At 40.4% G+C, this 17,081-nt stretch overlaps 1 protein-coding gene across 1 annotated transcript in view; it reads left to right on the top strand.

Annotated features, from left to right (window-relative positions):
* Window positions 1-17,081, top strand: part of LOC128704493 (guanylate cyclase soluble subunit beta-1) — a 121,151-nt gene that overhangs the window by 65,304 nt on the left and 38,766 nt on the right. Inside the window, exon 3 of the mRNA XM_053799618.2 lies at window positions 5,105-5,205. Coding sequence (XP_053655593.2) covers window positions 5,105-5,205 — 101 coding nt within the window. The remainder of the gene's footprint in view (window positions 1-5,104; window positions 5,206-17,081) is intronic.

Below are 17,081 nucleotides of genomic sequence, written 5' to 3'. Positions count from 1 at the left end.
GAGCATATAAAAGAACGAACACTGCAATAGGTCTTTTGGCCCATGCTAGGCAGGGCCAACAGGCCTATTGCAGTGTTCCTTCACAAATCCAACCCACTAACAGAATAAATGCTACCCAGACAATAAGCTTTGATAATTCCCATCACTGTACTTACCATCTCCAGGACTTGAGTCCTGGAGATGGGAAGTACAGTGAGTACAGTGAAGGAGGGGTGTTACTGTTGCAGTTTAAAAACTGTAGTGTAAATCACCCTTCTGGCAAGACAGTGATGGAGTGAATGATGGTGAAAGTTTTTCTTTTTCGGGCCACCCTGCCTTGGTGGGAATCGGCCAGTGTGATAATAATAAAATAAAAACTATTTACTCACGTGCAAGTCCCGCTCATATCCAATACTCACACTCAGGTATTTATACAACCTAAATTTGAAACTACCTAAGGTTTCAGCTTCAATAACCCTACTATGCAGACCGTTCCACTCATCAACTACCCTATTACCAAACTGGTACTTTCCTAACTTGACTCACGAAATCGCAATGACACGACTGCAAACAAACCAAACCACGGGTAGGGTTTGAACCCGCGGTCAGTCTCAAAACTCTAGTGGCTAACGCGACGGTCTGGAGTTTTGAGACACTCTGACCGCGGGTTCAAACCCCACCCGTGGTATGGTTTTTTTTTTTTTTTTTAGTACTTTCCTATATCCTTTCGAAATCTAAACTTGTCTAATTTGACTCCATTACTGCGGGTTCTCTCTCGGAAAGATATCCTCAAAACCTTATTTATATCCCCTTTGCTAATACCAATCTTGCACTTCTACAAACCATACCACGGGCGGGGATAGAACCCGCGGTCAGAGAGTCGCAAAACTCCAGACCGATGCGTTAGCCACTTGACCAGGTGGCTTAAATAAGATTCATCCAATTAGATAAATTTATACACCATAGGAAGGTTAGCTTAGGCCACAACTGTGACCACAAGTGCAAGTTTCGACAGACGAATCTCCAGCCAGCGTGGCCGTGACGAACTCTAGCTCAAGTCCCCTCAAAGCCGTTAACATGAGTCATGTTTCCACTTATACACTTCGATCATGTCTCCCCTCATTCTTCGTCTTACAAAACGTTCCCATCTGCTTTGGACATTTATGAAATCAGAAGTTTACTCGAAAAGTCTTGCTGGATTAGCTTAAATGGCTTTGATGGAGGTTGAAAAAAATTCTTTCATGCGTCCTTACCTGGAGAGAGTTCCGGGGGTCAACGCCCCCGCGGCCCGGTCTGTGACCAGGCCTCCTTAGGTCAGTGTCCCAGGATGCGACCCACACCAGTCGACTAACACCCAGGTACCCATTTTACTGATGGGGAACATAGACAACAGGTGGAAAGAAACACGTCCAATGTTTCTACTCTGGCTGGGAATCGAACCCAGGCCCTCACCGTGTGAAGCGAGAGCGTTAACCACCAGGCCCCCAGAGCCTTAAATGACATAAGACTGAAAATCCTTATGAATTAACTTGAGATAGAAAAAACAAAGTCTTTCTCAACCTCATTAAGCAAAATAAAGCTTCTGCAAGGGACTTTCTTGCACAGACTCGAGTGAAGAAGTAGGGGCAGGAATTCTTCATCTTGTCCATGGTTCGTGTTGCATCTTAACCTGCCAGATGGGCGCTAAATTACGTCTAAAGTCTTCCCCAGAGCTCCATCACCGGGATTAACTGACCTGGGAACACGAGGCATGATAGACCTCATCACTGGTACAATTTTCATCAGTTGCAACCCTAATAGGATTTTGCTGCGATATTATAGTTATTTTCTCATCTTCCCAGGGAGAGTTAGTCTTCTTTTTCTCCGTGAGTTTATGTATCTTGTCCACCAATTAGCGTGTCCCTTTCTCCCGGATTTACTGTTTGTGCATTTCTAAATGATTAGGTTAGATTAGGTGTCTAAACATTATTAGGAGTGATTAGGTGTCTAAACATTGTTAGGAGTGATTAGGTGTCTAAACATTATTAGGAGTGATTAGGTGTCTAAACATTGTTAGGAGTGATTAGGTGTCTAAACATTGTTAGGAGTGATTAGGTGTCTAAACATTATTAGGAGTGATTAGGTGTCTAAACATTATTAGGAGTGATTAGGTGTCTAAACATTGTTAGGAGTGATTAGGTGTCTAAACATTATTAGGAGTGATTAGGTGTCTAAACATTGTTAGGAGTGATTAGGTGTCTAAACATTATTAGGAGTGATTAGGTGTCTAAACATTGTTAGGAGTGATTAGGTGTCTAAACATTATTAGGAGTGATTAGGTGTCTAAACATTGTTAGGAGTGATTAGGTTTAGTTATAATTGATGTAGCTACGTTAACCTATATTATCCTATATTTATAAATGAATACAGAGTAATATACGTTAACGTAACTGCAGAGAAAAAGCGGATGAGCATCTCTCCCTACGAGGAACCTAAGACTGGTTGGCTATCTTGAATGACCCTTATAATAATAATAATAATAATAATAATAATAATAATAATAATAATAATAATAATAATAATAATAATAATATCTTTATTTACTACAAGTACAAGGTATACAGACCATAGTTGACATCAGTGACATACTACTATATAGAAAGTCGCTTGTTATGCTGAACATTTCCCGCAAATTAGGTCAGTTTTGTCCCAGGATGCGACCCACACCAGTCCACTAACACCCAGGATGCGACCCACACCAGTCCACTAACACCCAGGATGCGACCCACACCAGTCCACTAACACCCAGGATGCGACCCACACCAGTCCACTAACACCCAGGATGCGACCCACACCAGTCCACTAACACCCAGGATGCGGCCCACACAAGTCCACTAACACCCAGGATGCGACCCACACCAGTCCACTAACACCCAGGATGCGACCCACACCAGTCCACTAACACCCAGGATGCGACCCACACCAGTCCACTAACACCCAGGTACCAATTTTACTGATGGGTGAACAGGAACAACGGATGTCTTGTGGAAACACGTCCTGACTGTTTTTCCGAGGAGGAGATTCGAACCCCGGACCTCAGTGTGAGAGCTGAGTGCGCTATCATCTACCATCACCACCACTATCATCCACCATCATCCATCATCATTCACCATCATCCACCATCATCCACCATCATCACCACCATCATCCACCATCATCACCACTATCATCCACCATCACCACTATCATCCACCATCATCCATCATCATCCACCATCATCACCACCATCATCCACCATCATCACTATCGTCCACCATCACCACTATCATCCACCATCATCCATCATCATCTACCATCATCACCACTATCATCCACCATCACCACTATCATCCACCATCACCACTATCATCCATCACCAGTATCGTCCACCATCATCACCACTATCATCCACAATCATCACCATCGCTGCGGAGCTTAATAGTGTGTGTTTTTCCTCAGGAACAATAGTAAAAACGTAGAAGGCTGATATACGAGACACTGACATTCAAGATAATACAAAAAAAAAAAAAAATTAGTCTAGGAAATTTTAAACCTCCGTCTGTTTCCATAAGAAAATCCAACGTATTTTAGTATTGTGTATATATATATACTTTATACATATATATATATATATATATATATATATATATATATATATATATATATATATATATATATATATATATATATATATATATATATATGTATGTATGTATGTCGTGCCGAATATGTAAAACTGGTCAATTAGCAAGAACTCATTTAATATTAAGTCCTTTCTAAAATTTTCTGTTATACGTTTAAAGATATTTTTTTTCAATAAGGTTAATGTAAAAATTTATAATTTTGCACTTAAAGAATCTTAGAAAACTTGCCTGACCTTATTATAACAAGAGTAATTTATTATAGCCTAACCCAACTAAATATATTTTAGATTTGTTTACAATAATTTAATACTAAAGAAACACAGTGAAATACATTTTTTTCGTTAGGTTCAGAATGATTTTGGCGAAATTATTGCATACACAAATTTTCGCTTGTCCTATATGGCAAGATGAGCGTTGCTATTTAAGCCAAGATCGCAAGTTCTGCCTATTCGGCACGACATATATACATACATACATTATATATATATATATATATATATATATATATATATATATATATATATATATATATATATATATATATATATATATATATATATATATATATATATATATATATATATATGTATATATATATATATATATATATATATATATATATATATATTATATTATATTATATATATATATATATATATATATATATATATATATATATATATATATATATATATATATATATATATATATATATATATATATATATATATATATATATATATATATATATATATATATATATATATATATATATATATATATATAATATATATATAAATATATATATATGTATATTCATACATATATGCATACATACGTAACTACCCACATGAAATATCATCATCCACTAAACTGATATATTTTACCAACACCCATTTACAGAGTAAGAGTTCTAACTAGACCTGTCTTCAACATGTACAGTATATCACAGCCATAAATTTTTAATGTCAACACAATTATTTCATCTAAAATATTTTGTGAAACAGTGAATTTCTCTGTTTGGATAGTTAATGTGTATAATACCTACTAACTACACGAGGGTTATACCTGCATTGAACTGGCTCGTCACAAAATACAATAATCCCTAAGAGAGATTGAAGTCAACTTTCACTATATATACTCTAAGTGATGTATTTCTCATGCTCTGTATCCTTTAATATATACAATAGTTTTCGTAGTGGCGGAACCGAATATTCCACTCAAAATTTTACGTTCTCTACGGCTAGTGAATGTTTTTGTTACTGTTTTTATTTTGTCGTTGTTCTTGTTTTTGCTATTAAAAACCATTTACATGCATGGATCATAAAGCCTATGTGTTTTATTAAAGGAATGAACACTTGTTACAGGATCATAAAGCCTATGTGTTTTATTAAAGGAATGAACACTTGTTACAGGATCATAAAGCCTATGTGTTTTATTAAAGGAATGAACACTTGTTACAGGCGCGAGGCAGAGGTTCACATGGAAGGTTCCTTCCTGGTCCGCCTCACGTACGAAGACGAGATTACTTACAACATCGTAGGTGCGGCAGAGAAGGTCCTGGGTAAGTCAGTAGCCTTCTCCTCATGTTTTATCAAATTAAAGACACAGGTGTAGAGCAAGCTTTTATCTGGACGACGTTTCGCTGTGTGTAGAACTTTATGACGTATTACAGTAAGTTTATTAAGTAGGTACAGGTACACAGTTATACAAATTACCATACATAAGTATCATGTGGGTTAATTGCCTAGGCCTAGGGTAACCCAAAGAGAGACATAAGATGTGTCTTATTGAAATTGGAGGTACTTCTAATATCTAATTATTTAAACCATAAAGGTTTATATTAACCTAAGAGTAACTCAGTGTGAAAATCAATTACAATAATAGGAGACATGCTAGGAATAAGGTAAACTGAGTTATCTGTATTAACATTAACGATCAACTTACAATAATAGATACATGACTGTTAGCTATACAAGAAATCACTCTCTGTCGCTTCATTCATTAAAAGTCTTTTATCTCTCTTCCTGAACTGGCTCATGCTAGTACCTGCTCTGACATGCTAGGACCTGCTCTGACATGTTAAGGCAGTCCTTTCCACTCCTTTACTGCTGTACAATAATGTGTTTGACCACATACTGTGGAGACTACACAACTGTGTTTACGTCCCCTAGTACCACACTTGTTTTGGTTCCCGGTCTTGAAAAACTTGGTAGCAAGATATTTTGGACACTGCTTGTGAACAATTTAATAAACGAGATTTAACTCCAGTTTCTTTACTCTGTCTTCACCACTGAGCAAATCAAGTTGTAATTCATCGTGGCCTACATACTTTCTTGGACCCAAGTCCAGGATGAATCTTTACGTGAGTCAGCATGGCTTCTCGACACATCAGAACTTCATGTAAGATAATGCCCAGCTTTCACACAACTTGTATATAAAACAAATGGAAAACCCATTAGGAAGTCAGATGTGTTCCTTTTACCAGTCACAGATCTCACTCCAAAAAGAATGAAAAGACAATTCCGTGGCTGGAATAATACACAAAGATAAAGAAAATTCGATCCATGTAGGACCTAAACGTAGTCATATGTTTATTTTTTCTATGTGCAGGTTATTTGTGTATCTCCATCCAGATGAGAAGTTTTCATAATCAATTTTACTGTATATTGAAGAACAAACAAGTCGCCTAGACTTGCTTGTTATTCAATGCGAGGCCTTAGAATTAGATCAACTACTGAGGTAAAAAGAATGTAGATACACAAATAACCCGCACATAGAAGAGAGGAGCTTACGACGACCATTTAAAAAGTCACACTGTGTGACTTTTTAAATGGTCCAAGTCGGACCAGAACGTCGCCGTAAGCCGGTTATTTGTGTATTGTTCCAGTCACGGCATTGTACCTATTTTTTGTTATTTTAGAGTGTAGATAGTAACTTCTAAAATCTTATCAAAGACTGTAGTACTTTTAACTGATTCCACCTTGTAACGAGTACTTGTGGCAGTGTGTTTCATGAGATAAAAGGATTAGGAAAAGAGGAAGCACTGTATAACCCACATGCTTAGGTTAGGTTAGGCAAGCCATACCACGGGCGGGGATAGAACCCGCGAGCAGAGAGTCTCAAAACTCCAGCCCGTCGCGTTAGCCACTGGACCAGCTAGCCACAATAAGATTCATCCAACTAGGTATATTTCTACACCATAGGAAGGTTAGCATAGGCACCACTGTGACCACAAATGCAAGTTTTTACAGACGAATCTCCAGCTAGCATGGCCGTGACGAACTCTAGCTCAAGTCCCCTCAAAGCCGTCAACATGACTCACGAAATCGTAATGACACGATTGCATTTGTGGTCACAGTGGTGCCTAAGCTAACCTTCCTATGGTGTAGAAATATACCTAGTTGGATGAATCTTATTGTGGCTAGCTGGTCTAGTGGCTAACGCGACGGTCTGGAGTTTTGAGACTCTCTGATCGCGGGTTCTATCCCCGCCCGTGGTATGGTTTGTTTGCAATCGTGTCATTACGATTTCGTGAGTCAAGTTAGGTTAGGCAAGATTCGTCAGGAAACAGGACAAGTGCTTCCTGACGCGGATCTTAGTTATACGACGACCCGCAGCTGAAGCTTTTAGTTATCTGACCACAACCTTCCACTGGCTTACCCCTCCACCTCTTTAAAAATTAACCATAGAGGTTATATAGTGCTGACCCAGGACTCCGACAGAGAGGACGGGGCTTTCACAACAGAATTGTTTGGCACTGGAACTCCACAAAGACCCTTCCATTTCCTCTTTCTCCTCTTCATTCTTGGTAAACCTCTTCCATTTTCATTCTTCGTGTTCTTCTAAATTTTGCCATTTTCTCGTGCTTCCTATTTCCTTTTTCCATCAATTATATTCGACACTATTTTCTCTTCCTTTCGCTATTTTAATGTCGTTTTCTATAAATTCCTGCTCTATTTAAAGTCAAACCTCTCCCCCTCTTTCTATCATATGACATTTCCTCCATTTTTTCACTACAATAGTATACATTTCACCCAGTGTTTAATTCGTCTACGTACTGAAGAGCTGGGAAAAACTTCTGAAATGAAACCATTGTCTCATCTCCCTAGAAATAAGTGGGAGCTTACTGTATCTAGGCATTCTTAGCACAGTGCCTCGATGTAATAATAATAATAATAATATCTTCATTTACTACCAGTACATGTAGAAGGTATACAGACCATAGGTGACATCGATGACATACTACTATATAGAAAGTCCCTTGTTATGCTGAGCATTTTAAGCAAATTAGGTCAGTTTTGTACCAGGATGTGACCCACACCTGTCCACTAACACCCAGGTACCCATTTTGCTGATGGGTGAACATGGACAACCGGTGTAAGGAAACACGTCCAATGTTTAAACCCTCGCCGGGAATCGAACCCGGAACCCACCCTGTGAAACGAGAACTTTAGCCACTAAGTCACGGGCCACCTTAAGATTTGTTTTCAACCTCTCCCATGTACTCAACACAACAAACTTTTACATAAGTGATCCCTGTCATAATTAAGCTTCATCAAGCTCTAACTTGAAGCTCAGCACAGAGTGAAACATGAACTGATAAAGCTGTACATAAAACATGCAGAGTGAAACATGAGTTAAAGTTTCATACAGAGCGAAACATCGTCTCAGCAAGGCCATATCAATTATCACACGCTGTTTGGAACCTGAGTAAAGAGGATTTTTTAAGGAAAAAGACGTCTCGAAAGTCTTTTACATTAAAATCCCGCTGCATTTACCAACGCTGAGGAGATATATCATCTTAATATTCACATCAGACACCCATTAAGCAATGTCCTTAATGCTGCAATAAATTCGTCTGAGAGTACAAACTGTAATTCCGCCATAAACACACGTGTGTGTGTGTGTGTGTGTGTGTGTGTGTGTGTGTGTGTGTGTGTGTGTGTGTGTGTGTTTGTGTGTGTGTGTGTGTGTGTGTGTGTGTGTGTGTGTGTGTATGTATGTGTGTGTGTGTGTATGTGTGTGTGTGTGTGTGTGTGTGTTTGTGTGTTTGTGTGTGTGTGTGTGTGTGTGTGTGTGTGTGTGTGTGTGTGTGTGTGTGTGTGTGTGTATGTATGTGTGTGTGTGTGTGTGTGTGTGTGTGTGTGTGTGTGTGTGTGTGTGTGAGAGAGTGTGTGCGTGTGTGTGTACTCACCCAATTGTGGTTACAGGGGTCGAGACTCAGCTTCTGGCCCTGTGTGTGTCTGTGTCTGTCATATACATGTCGTGCCGAATAGGTAAATTATTATAATAAAGGGGGAAGCGGTAAACCCGTAGGATTATACAGCGCCCGGGGGGGGATGTGGAAGGCATTCAGGCTTAATTCGGGGAACTGGAGCACAGATCCAATTCTCTAAATCAAGAACCTCTCACCAACATCAAGGTACCTTCCCTGAGGGGCCGAATAGGTAAAACTTGCGATTTTGGCTTAAATAGCAGCTCTTCTTGCCGAATAAGGCAAGCGAAAATTTGTTTGAAATAATTTCGCAAAAATCATTATGAACCTAACGAAAACAATATTTCATTGTGTTTATTATTAAATTATAGTAAACGTACCTAAAATATTTAGTTGGATTAAGGTAAATTAAATTGCGCTTGTTATAATACGGTTAGGTAAGTTTTCTAAGGTTCTTTTGGTAGAAAATTATTAATTTTTACATTAACATAAATGAAAAAATATATCTTTAATCATATAAGAGAATGTTTTAGAAAGGATTTAAGTTTAAATAAGTTCTTGCTAATTGACCAATTTTACCTAATCGGCACGACATATATATATATATATATATATATATATATATATATATATATATATATATATATATATATATATATATATATATATATATATATATATATATATATATATATATACAAAACAACCACTGTGAAAGAGTAGTGAAATTACAAGCTCTTTCGTGACTACTCACATTGTCAAGGAACATATCTCCTTGACAATGTGAGAAGTCACGAAAGCGCTTGGAATTTCACTACTCTTTCACAGTGGTTGTTTTGCATACATACATATATATATATATATATATATATATATATATATATATATATATATATATATATATATATATATAAATATATATATATATATATATTAGATACAAGCGTCCCTTGTTATATATTGCTATATATACACTGGTGTTGCACTCTGGGCATGTATTTCGAGAGATTGACTGGTTTATTAGATTTTAGACGAATTAAATGCACGAGCGTTATTACAACTGCATGTCACCTATATTCGACTACCAGCCTGGGATACTTTCATTTCTGAAATAGAGATTAAACTTAGTATAAATCTTGAGAGAGATACTGTATATACAGTTTACTGAAGGAGATCCCACATTCACCTCAGTATACAAGCTTCCAGTGAGATAAGATAAGATAAGATAAGATTTCGTTGGGATTTTTAACCCCGGAGGGTTAGCCACCCAGGATAACCCAAGAAAGTCAGTGCGTCATCGAGGACTGTCTAACTTATTTCCATTGGGGTCCTTAATCTTGTCCCCCAGGATGCCACCCACACCAGTCGACTAATACCCAGGTACCTATTTGCTGCTAGGTGAACAGGACAACAGGTGTAAGGAAACGTGTCGAAATGTTTCCACCCGCCGGGAATCGAACCCGGGCCCTCCGTGTGTGAAGCGGGAGCTTTAGCCACCAGGCCACCGGGCCACCGGAGAGTGTGAGTGTGAGTGTGTGTGTGTGTGTGTGTGTGTGTGTGTGTGTGTGTGTGTGTACACTCACCTATTTGCACTCACCTATTTGTGGTTGCAGGGGTCGATTCTTAGCTCCTGGCCCCGCCTCTTCACCGGTTGCTACTGGGCCCTCTCTCTCCCCGCTCCATGAGCTTTATCAAACCTCGTCTTAAAACTGTGTATGGTTCCTGCCTCCACTACGTCATTTTCTAGGCTATTCCACTGCCTTACAACTCTATGACTGAAGAAATACTTCCTAATATCTCTCTGACTCATTTGTGTCTTCAACTTCCAATTGTGGCCTCTTGTTTCTGTGTCCCCTCCCTGGAACATCCTGTCCTTGTCCACCTTGTCTATTCCACGCAGTATTTTATATGTCGTTATCATGTCTCTCCTGACCCTCCTGTCCTCCAGTGTCGTCAGGCCGATTTCCCTTAATCTTTCTTCATAGGACATTCCCCTTAGCTCTGGAACTAACCTTGTCGCAAACCTTTGTACTTTCTCTAGTTTCTTGACGTGCTTTATCAAGTGCGGGTTCCAAACAGGTGCTGCATACTCCAGTATGGGCCTGACATACACGGTGTACAGTGTCTTGAACGATTCCTTACTAAGGTATCGGAATGCTGTTCTCAGGTTTGCCAGGCGCCCATATGCTGCAGCAGTTATCTGGTTGATGTGTGCTTCCGGAGACATGCTCGGTGTTATACTCACCCCCAAGATCTTTCTCCTTGAGTGAGGTTTGCAGTCTTTGGCCACCTAGCCTATACTCGGTCAGTGGTCTTCTGTGCCCTTCCCCTGTGTGTGTGTGTGTGTGTGTGTGTGTGTGTGTGTACTCACCTATTTGTGGTTGCAGGGGTCGAGTCCCCTGTGTGTGTGTGTGTGTGTGTGTGTGTGTGTGTGTGTGTGTGTGTGTGTGTGTGTGTGTGTGTGTGTGTGTGTGTGTGTGTTTTGACAGCATTCTCGTGAACACAAAGGATGGATAAACAAGCGGTTCGGGGAAATTACAGGTAATTCTCGAGTTCTTATTGGTCGGAGACGTCATTCTAGGTTTCTGATTGGCTCAAAAGATGAGCTGCTGGGAGACCCGAGGTATATCAGAAACACCTCGCGAGAACACTCAAGTTACAAAAGTTTGGAGAAAGAATAGATTTAAAAAATAAGGCCACAGTTTAATGGTACGCCATCGTGCACTCCTTGTAAACAGTAGCAACAACAGTAGGAACAACAGTAGCAGCAATAACAGTAGGAACAAGGGCAGCAGCAGTAATAGGAGCAACAGCAACAGCAGGAACAGCTGTAGCAGAAACAGTAAGAACTGCAGTAACAGCAGCATCAACAGTTGAAACAGTAGGAGCAGCAGCTACAGCAGCAACAGTATCAACAGCAGCAGCAGCAGAAACAACAGCTGCAGCAACAGAAGCAACAGCTGCAGCTACAGAAGCAACAGCTGCAACTCATAAAAGTAACAGTAGCAGCAGTAGCAACAGCAGTAACAACAGCAGCAAGAACGGTAGCAACAGTAGCAGCAAAAACAGCAACAGCAGAACCAGAAACACCAACAGCAGCAGCTACAGCAGAGACAACAGTATCATCATCATCAGCAGCAGCAGCAGCAGTAACAGCAGCAGCAGCACTAACAGCAGCAGCAGTAATAGCAGTAGCAGCACTAACAGCAGCAGCAGCAGTAACAGCAGCAGCAGTAACAGCAGCAGCAGCAGCACTAACAGCAGCAGCAGTAATAGCAGCAGCAGCACTAACAGCAGCAGCAGCAGTAACAGCAGCAGCAGCAACACTAACAGCAGCAGCAGCAACACTAACAGCAGCAGCAGCAGTAACAGCAGCAGCAGCACTAACAGCAGCAGCAGTAATAGCAGCAGCAGCACTAACAGCAGCAGCAGCAGTAACAGCAGCAGCAGCAACACTAACAGCAGCAGCAGCAACACTAACAGCAGCAGTAGCAGTAACAGCAGCAGCAGCACTAACAGCAGCAGCAGCAGTAACAGCACTAACAGCAGCAGCAGCATTAACAGTAGTAGCAGCATAAATCATCATCAATCATCAATCATCCATCATGGAGTAATATCTTGAGCAGGAGCAGCAGCACTAACAGCAGCAGTAGCAGTAACAGCAGCAGCAGTAACACTAACAGCAGCAGTAACAGCACTAACAGCAGCAGCAGCATTAACAGTAGTAGCAGCATAAATCATCATCAATCATCAATCATCCATCATGGAGTAATAGCAGGAGCAGCAGCCGCCTTCCACCATTATCATGAAATTCCCTCATTAAATCAGGTAAAGTCTCCATGATTAAGACACATGTGCAATAGCTGGTTATCTTTATTGTCGAAACGTTTCGCTTACACAGTAGGCTTCGTCAGTCACAGAGGTAGCAGGTGTAGCAAATAGTATTCGAGGTGATCAGTCCCTCAGCCTGGAGAAGAGTCCAGCGTCACGGTCTGGAACGATATGAACCTGAGGCATGAGAATAGAGTCTTAAATACTGTTGAAGGTAAGTTGGAAGATCACTCTTATACTTTTGCCGTGCCCGATGGTCTCCTGGTGTCCCCGGAGGACCATAGAACACGTCCTATTTCCGCCGAGTGGAACGTCACGATCACGTCAGCACTACCGTAAATTAGGAAACGTTTCGCCACACAGTGGCTTCATCAGTCCATTCAAAGTGTTGCACATGTGTCTAATATATAGTCGCCTGAGCTTGCTACCATCTGCAGCTCATAAGACTGCCATCCCCATGAGCCCCTTTGAGGCGGGGTAGATGGCAGACCAGAGGCCTAGCTTCTCCCTACGAGCCCCGTGAGGGCGGGGAATGTGGCTAGGCCTGGGGACACTTGGTCCCGAAGATGAGGAGGTACTTGTCCTTCCTCCCGTGGGAGACTTAAGTCTCGAGACACTCCCCAGATAGGGAGCCAAGGCCGGGTCACCACTACTTGGAAAAGACCCGGGCCGGGAGAATACCGGTGAATAAAAAAAAAAAAATGTGTCTAATTTATCAACTTGTCGGTTCTCTGAACCATTCATCTATTCCTGTCTGACACAGCAACTTCCTGGGATCTTAATACAGGGAATTCTTCACTTGCCTAACCCGTCTGCACGACCTACTTCCACACTGGACAACTGTGACACCACCTACGACTGCTGCACCTCTCCTACCTACAATATATAAGCAACTTTTTCGGACATATGCTGTATTCTTTTTAAGATTGATGGACTGACTACATCGACTCAAGACTGAGGGACTGATTAGCTCAAAATTCCTCCTGTTCTTCATCATTCTCCTTTGTATGGACTGATGAAGCCCCAGTGTGGCGAATAGTTTCCTCCATAAAGATACCTAAGTGTTACATATGTGTCTAATTTATCACTACCGTTAATGGCTGCACTAAAAAATGGCTGATAATAATCACCTCATTGCTTGGGTGCTGAATCTAACAACTGACAGTATCCCTACTTATGAGGCCAGATGAGAAGGATGAGTTGAGGGTAAGAACCAGTCAGAGTAAGAGGTGATAATGTCCACTTTCTTGAGCCAAGAATACTTCGCCACTTAAAAATGGCCTCCATCAATGAATAGTCATTCTGTTGTATATTCCACCACTATACTATTCTGTGTTTATTTTCCCACTATAAACTAATTTCTCCATAATTACTATCGCATTTGCTTTATCTTCTTTCGTAAGGTGAAGTCCAGGATCTTTCCTTAATTCATGGTATAACTTAACACATCTGAGGAACCTGAGGTCTTAGCAAAATTATACCTTGCATTAAATCCTAGACTTCACCTTACGAAAGCAGACAAAGCAAATGCGATAATATAATTATAGACAAGGTAGATTATAGTGAGAAATAACATTATTAGAAGGCAAGGGAACTAACGTGCCCCTTAAAACTCAACACAAAACAAACCATACCACGGATGGGGTTAGAACCCGCGATCAGAGAGTCACAAAACTCCAGACCGACGCGTTAGCCACTGGGTCAGCTGGCTACAATAAGATTCATCCAACTAGATACATTTATGCACTATAGGAAGGTTAGCATAGGCACCACTGTGTCCACAAATGCAAGTGTTTACAGACGAATCTCCAGCTAGCGTGGCCGTGACGAACTCTAGCTCACGTCCCCTCAAAGCCGTCAACACAAAATATTGTTCCTATGATAATAAACATTTATCTAAAATAAGGACTTACGCGAAGTCATGTTTCTTCAGGATCACCTGTGAGAGGTTTAAGGCCTATCCATTTTACCTGTATAATTCACATGTCAATAATAAATTATACCCTACGCTGTTATTTTTTTATGTAAATTTTAAGTGTATATTCATTGACAGATGTAAATTTGCGTAAATACCTTGTAAACGTAAATAGTGATTTTAATTCACTCACGAAATCGTAATAACACTATTGCAAACAAGCCTCGGAATGAATATCAAAATATAATACCAACAAGTTGGTAAGTCACAGGCAACAGTTAGGAATCTTTATTCCGAAACGTTTCGCCTACACAGTAGGCTTCTTCAGTCGAGTACAGAAAGTAGGTAGGAGCAGTAGAGATGTGAAGACGATGTAATCAGTCTATCACTGATGGTCTACTTTCCTGCCTACTTTCTGTACTCAACTGGAGAAGCCTACTGTGTAGACGAAACGTTTCGGAATAAAGATACATAAATGTTATCTATGTGTCTTACAAACCACGGAATGGATGGGGGTTGGAACCCATTGCAGTAGAGCCCCGTGGTTTGTTCTTTAGAGATCTTGACACATTTTCAGCTCTGCTCTTCCCAAGGTTTGGTAACTTTTCTCTTGGTTTTTAGTCATTCAGGTATGCTAATGTGGGTGGATAATGTGGGTGGATAATGTGGGTGGATAATGTGGGTGGATAATGTGGGTGGATAATGGGGGTGGATAATGAGAAAATCCATGTACTGAAAAATGAAACTGAAGGACTCAGTTACCAGTGACTCGATGTGGATACGCAAAGTCACCACACACATATAGACACCTCTTTCGTTCAGTCAGTACCCAAATGCTACATAAATCTTAAAGAAAAAGTGAAATTATGTAAATTTCATTGTTTTAAATATTTATATAGCATTTGAGTATTGTATGAGCAAAAGAGATGTCTAAATGTGGTGTGACGTAGCTTATTCACATCGTGTCATGGTAACTGAGTTCTCAAATGATATTGTTGGAACTTGCAACGAAAGACACTAGGCAAGTCTTAGTAAGCCATGGAACGGTAAGACACATATGCAACAGTTAGATATCTTTATTTCGAAACGTTTCGCCTACACAGTAGGTTTCTTCAGTCGAGTACAGAAGAAGCCTACTGTGTAGGCGAAACGTTTCGAAATAAAGATACCTAACTGTTGCATATGTGTCTTACCTAACAACCTGTCGGTATTTTATACCATTTTAATGTTCAGCCATGGAACGGGTGAGGTTAGAACCCTTGCCAAATGAATCTTAAAACTCCAGGCCAGTGCATAAGCCACTTGGCCGTCTGACTACATTAAGATTTATCCAAGGTATATTTATAGACCATAGAGGTGGGGTTAGCATGGGCCCCAGTGTGACCGCAAATGCAGGTTTTTACAGACGAATTTCTCGCCAGCGTGGCCGTGACAAACTCTAGCTCAAGTTAAAGTGTTGAAGAAGGAGGTTTTACTCCTTCAGGAGGAATATAGGAGGCTGAAGCTTCGCTTAGATGAGTTTGGGAGGAAGAGTGAGAAGGATTTAGCTGGTAAGGAGGAAATTGTCACTAGCAGTGATAGTGGCAGCCGCTTTAAGTGGCAAGTGGTTCACAGTTGAGGAAGAACGAAGATAAGGAGGGTTTAACAGAGATGTGAAGGTAGGAAATCGATTCTCTGTTCTCCAGGACGAGTGTACTTCAGTGGTTTGTGAGGTTGAAGGTACCACTGATTCCCCTGCTAATCAAGGTAAGAATATTTTAATAGTAGGAGATTCTCAGGTAAGATATATGGACCGTGCTTTTTGTAACAGAAAGGTCAGACAGAGAGTGTGCCTTCCTGGAGCTGGTGTTGATGACATAGTCAGCAGGTTGGATAATATGTCAGGTAATTGGAACAAGCCCATTATCTGTCTCAGTGCTGGAGATAATGACATTGGGAAGGGCAGGAGATAGGGGCTGCTGGATAAGTACTGGTCAGCCATAGAAGTAGTCAGGTCTAAGGGAGGGATCCCAGTCATATGTAGCATCTTGCCTAGAAAGGGAGTGGGCAATGAGTGGATGTCTAGGGCAAATGGTATAAATTGCTGGTTAGACAGGTACTGCAAGGAACTTGCAATCCCATTCATTGATAACTGAGACCTATTCTTTGGCAAACGTGATATGTATGCAAGGGATGGGGTTCATCTCTCTGGGGATGGAGTGGTTGCATTAACCAATTCGATTGAGAGGGCAATTGATGACTTGTCTAGGAATTTAAACTGATAGATTATAGAGGTATGGGTGTTTGTGGGAAACAATCAGGCTGCAGCATTAGGGTTAAAAATAGCAGTTATTACCGGGATACCTCAGGGATATGTTTAAAAGACAATATTCAAAATAAAGTTGTTAGTAATGGCAAATCAATTGATCAACAAACAGAGAGAGATAGTAGCGGGCAACGAGTGACTAGCTCTCTTAAGGTTTACTATACAAATAGT

Source organism: Cherax quadricarinatus, unplaced genomic scaffold (genome assembly GCF_038502225.1).
Source record: "Cherax quadricarinatus isolate ZL_2023a unplaced genomic scaffold, ASM3850222v1 Contig6, whole genome shotgun sequence".
Taxonomy (NCBI): domain Eukaryota; kingdom Metazoa; phylum Arthropoda; class Malacostraca; order Decapoda; family Parastacidae; genus Cherax; species Cherax quadricarinatus.
This window is presented reverse-complemented; position numbering and strand designations above follow the sequence as displayed.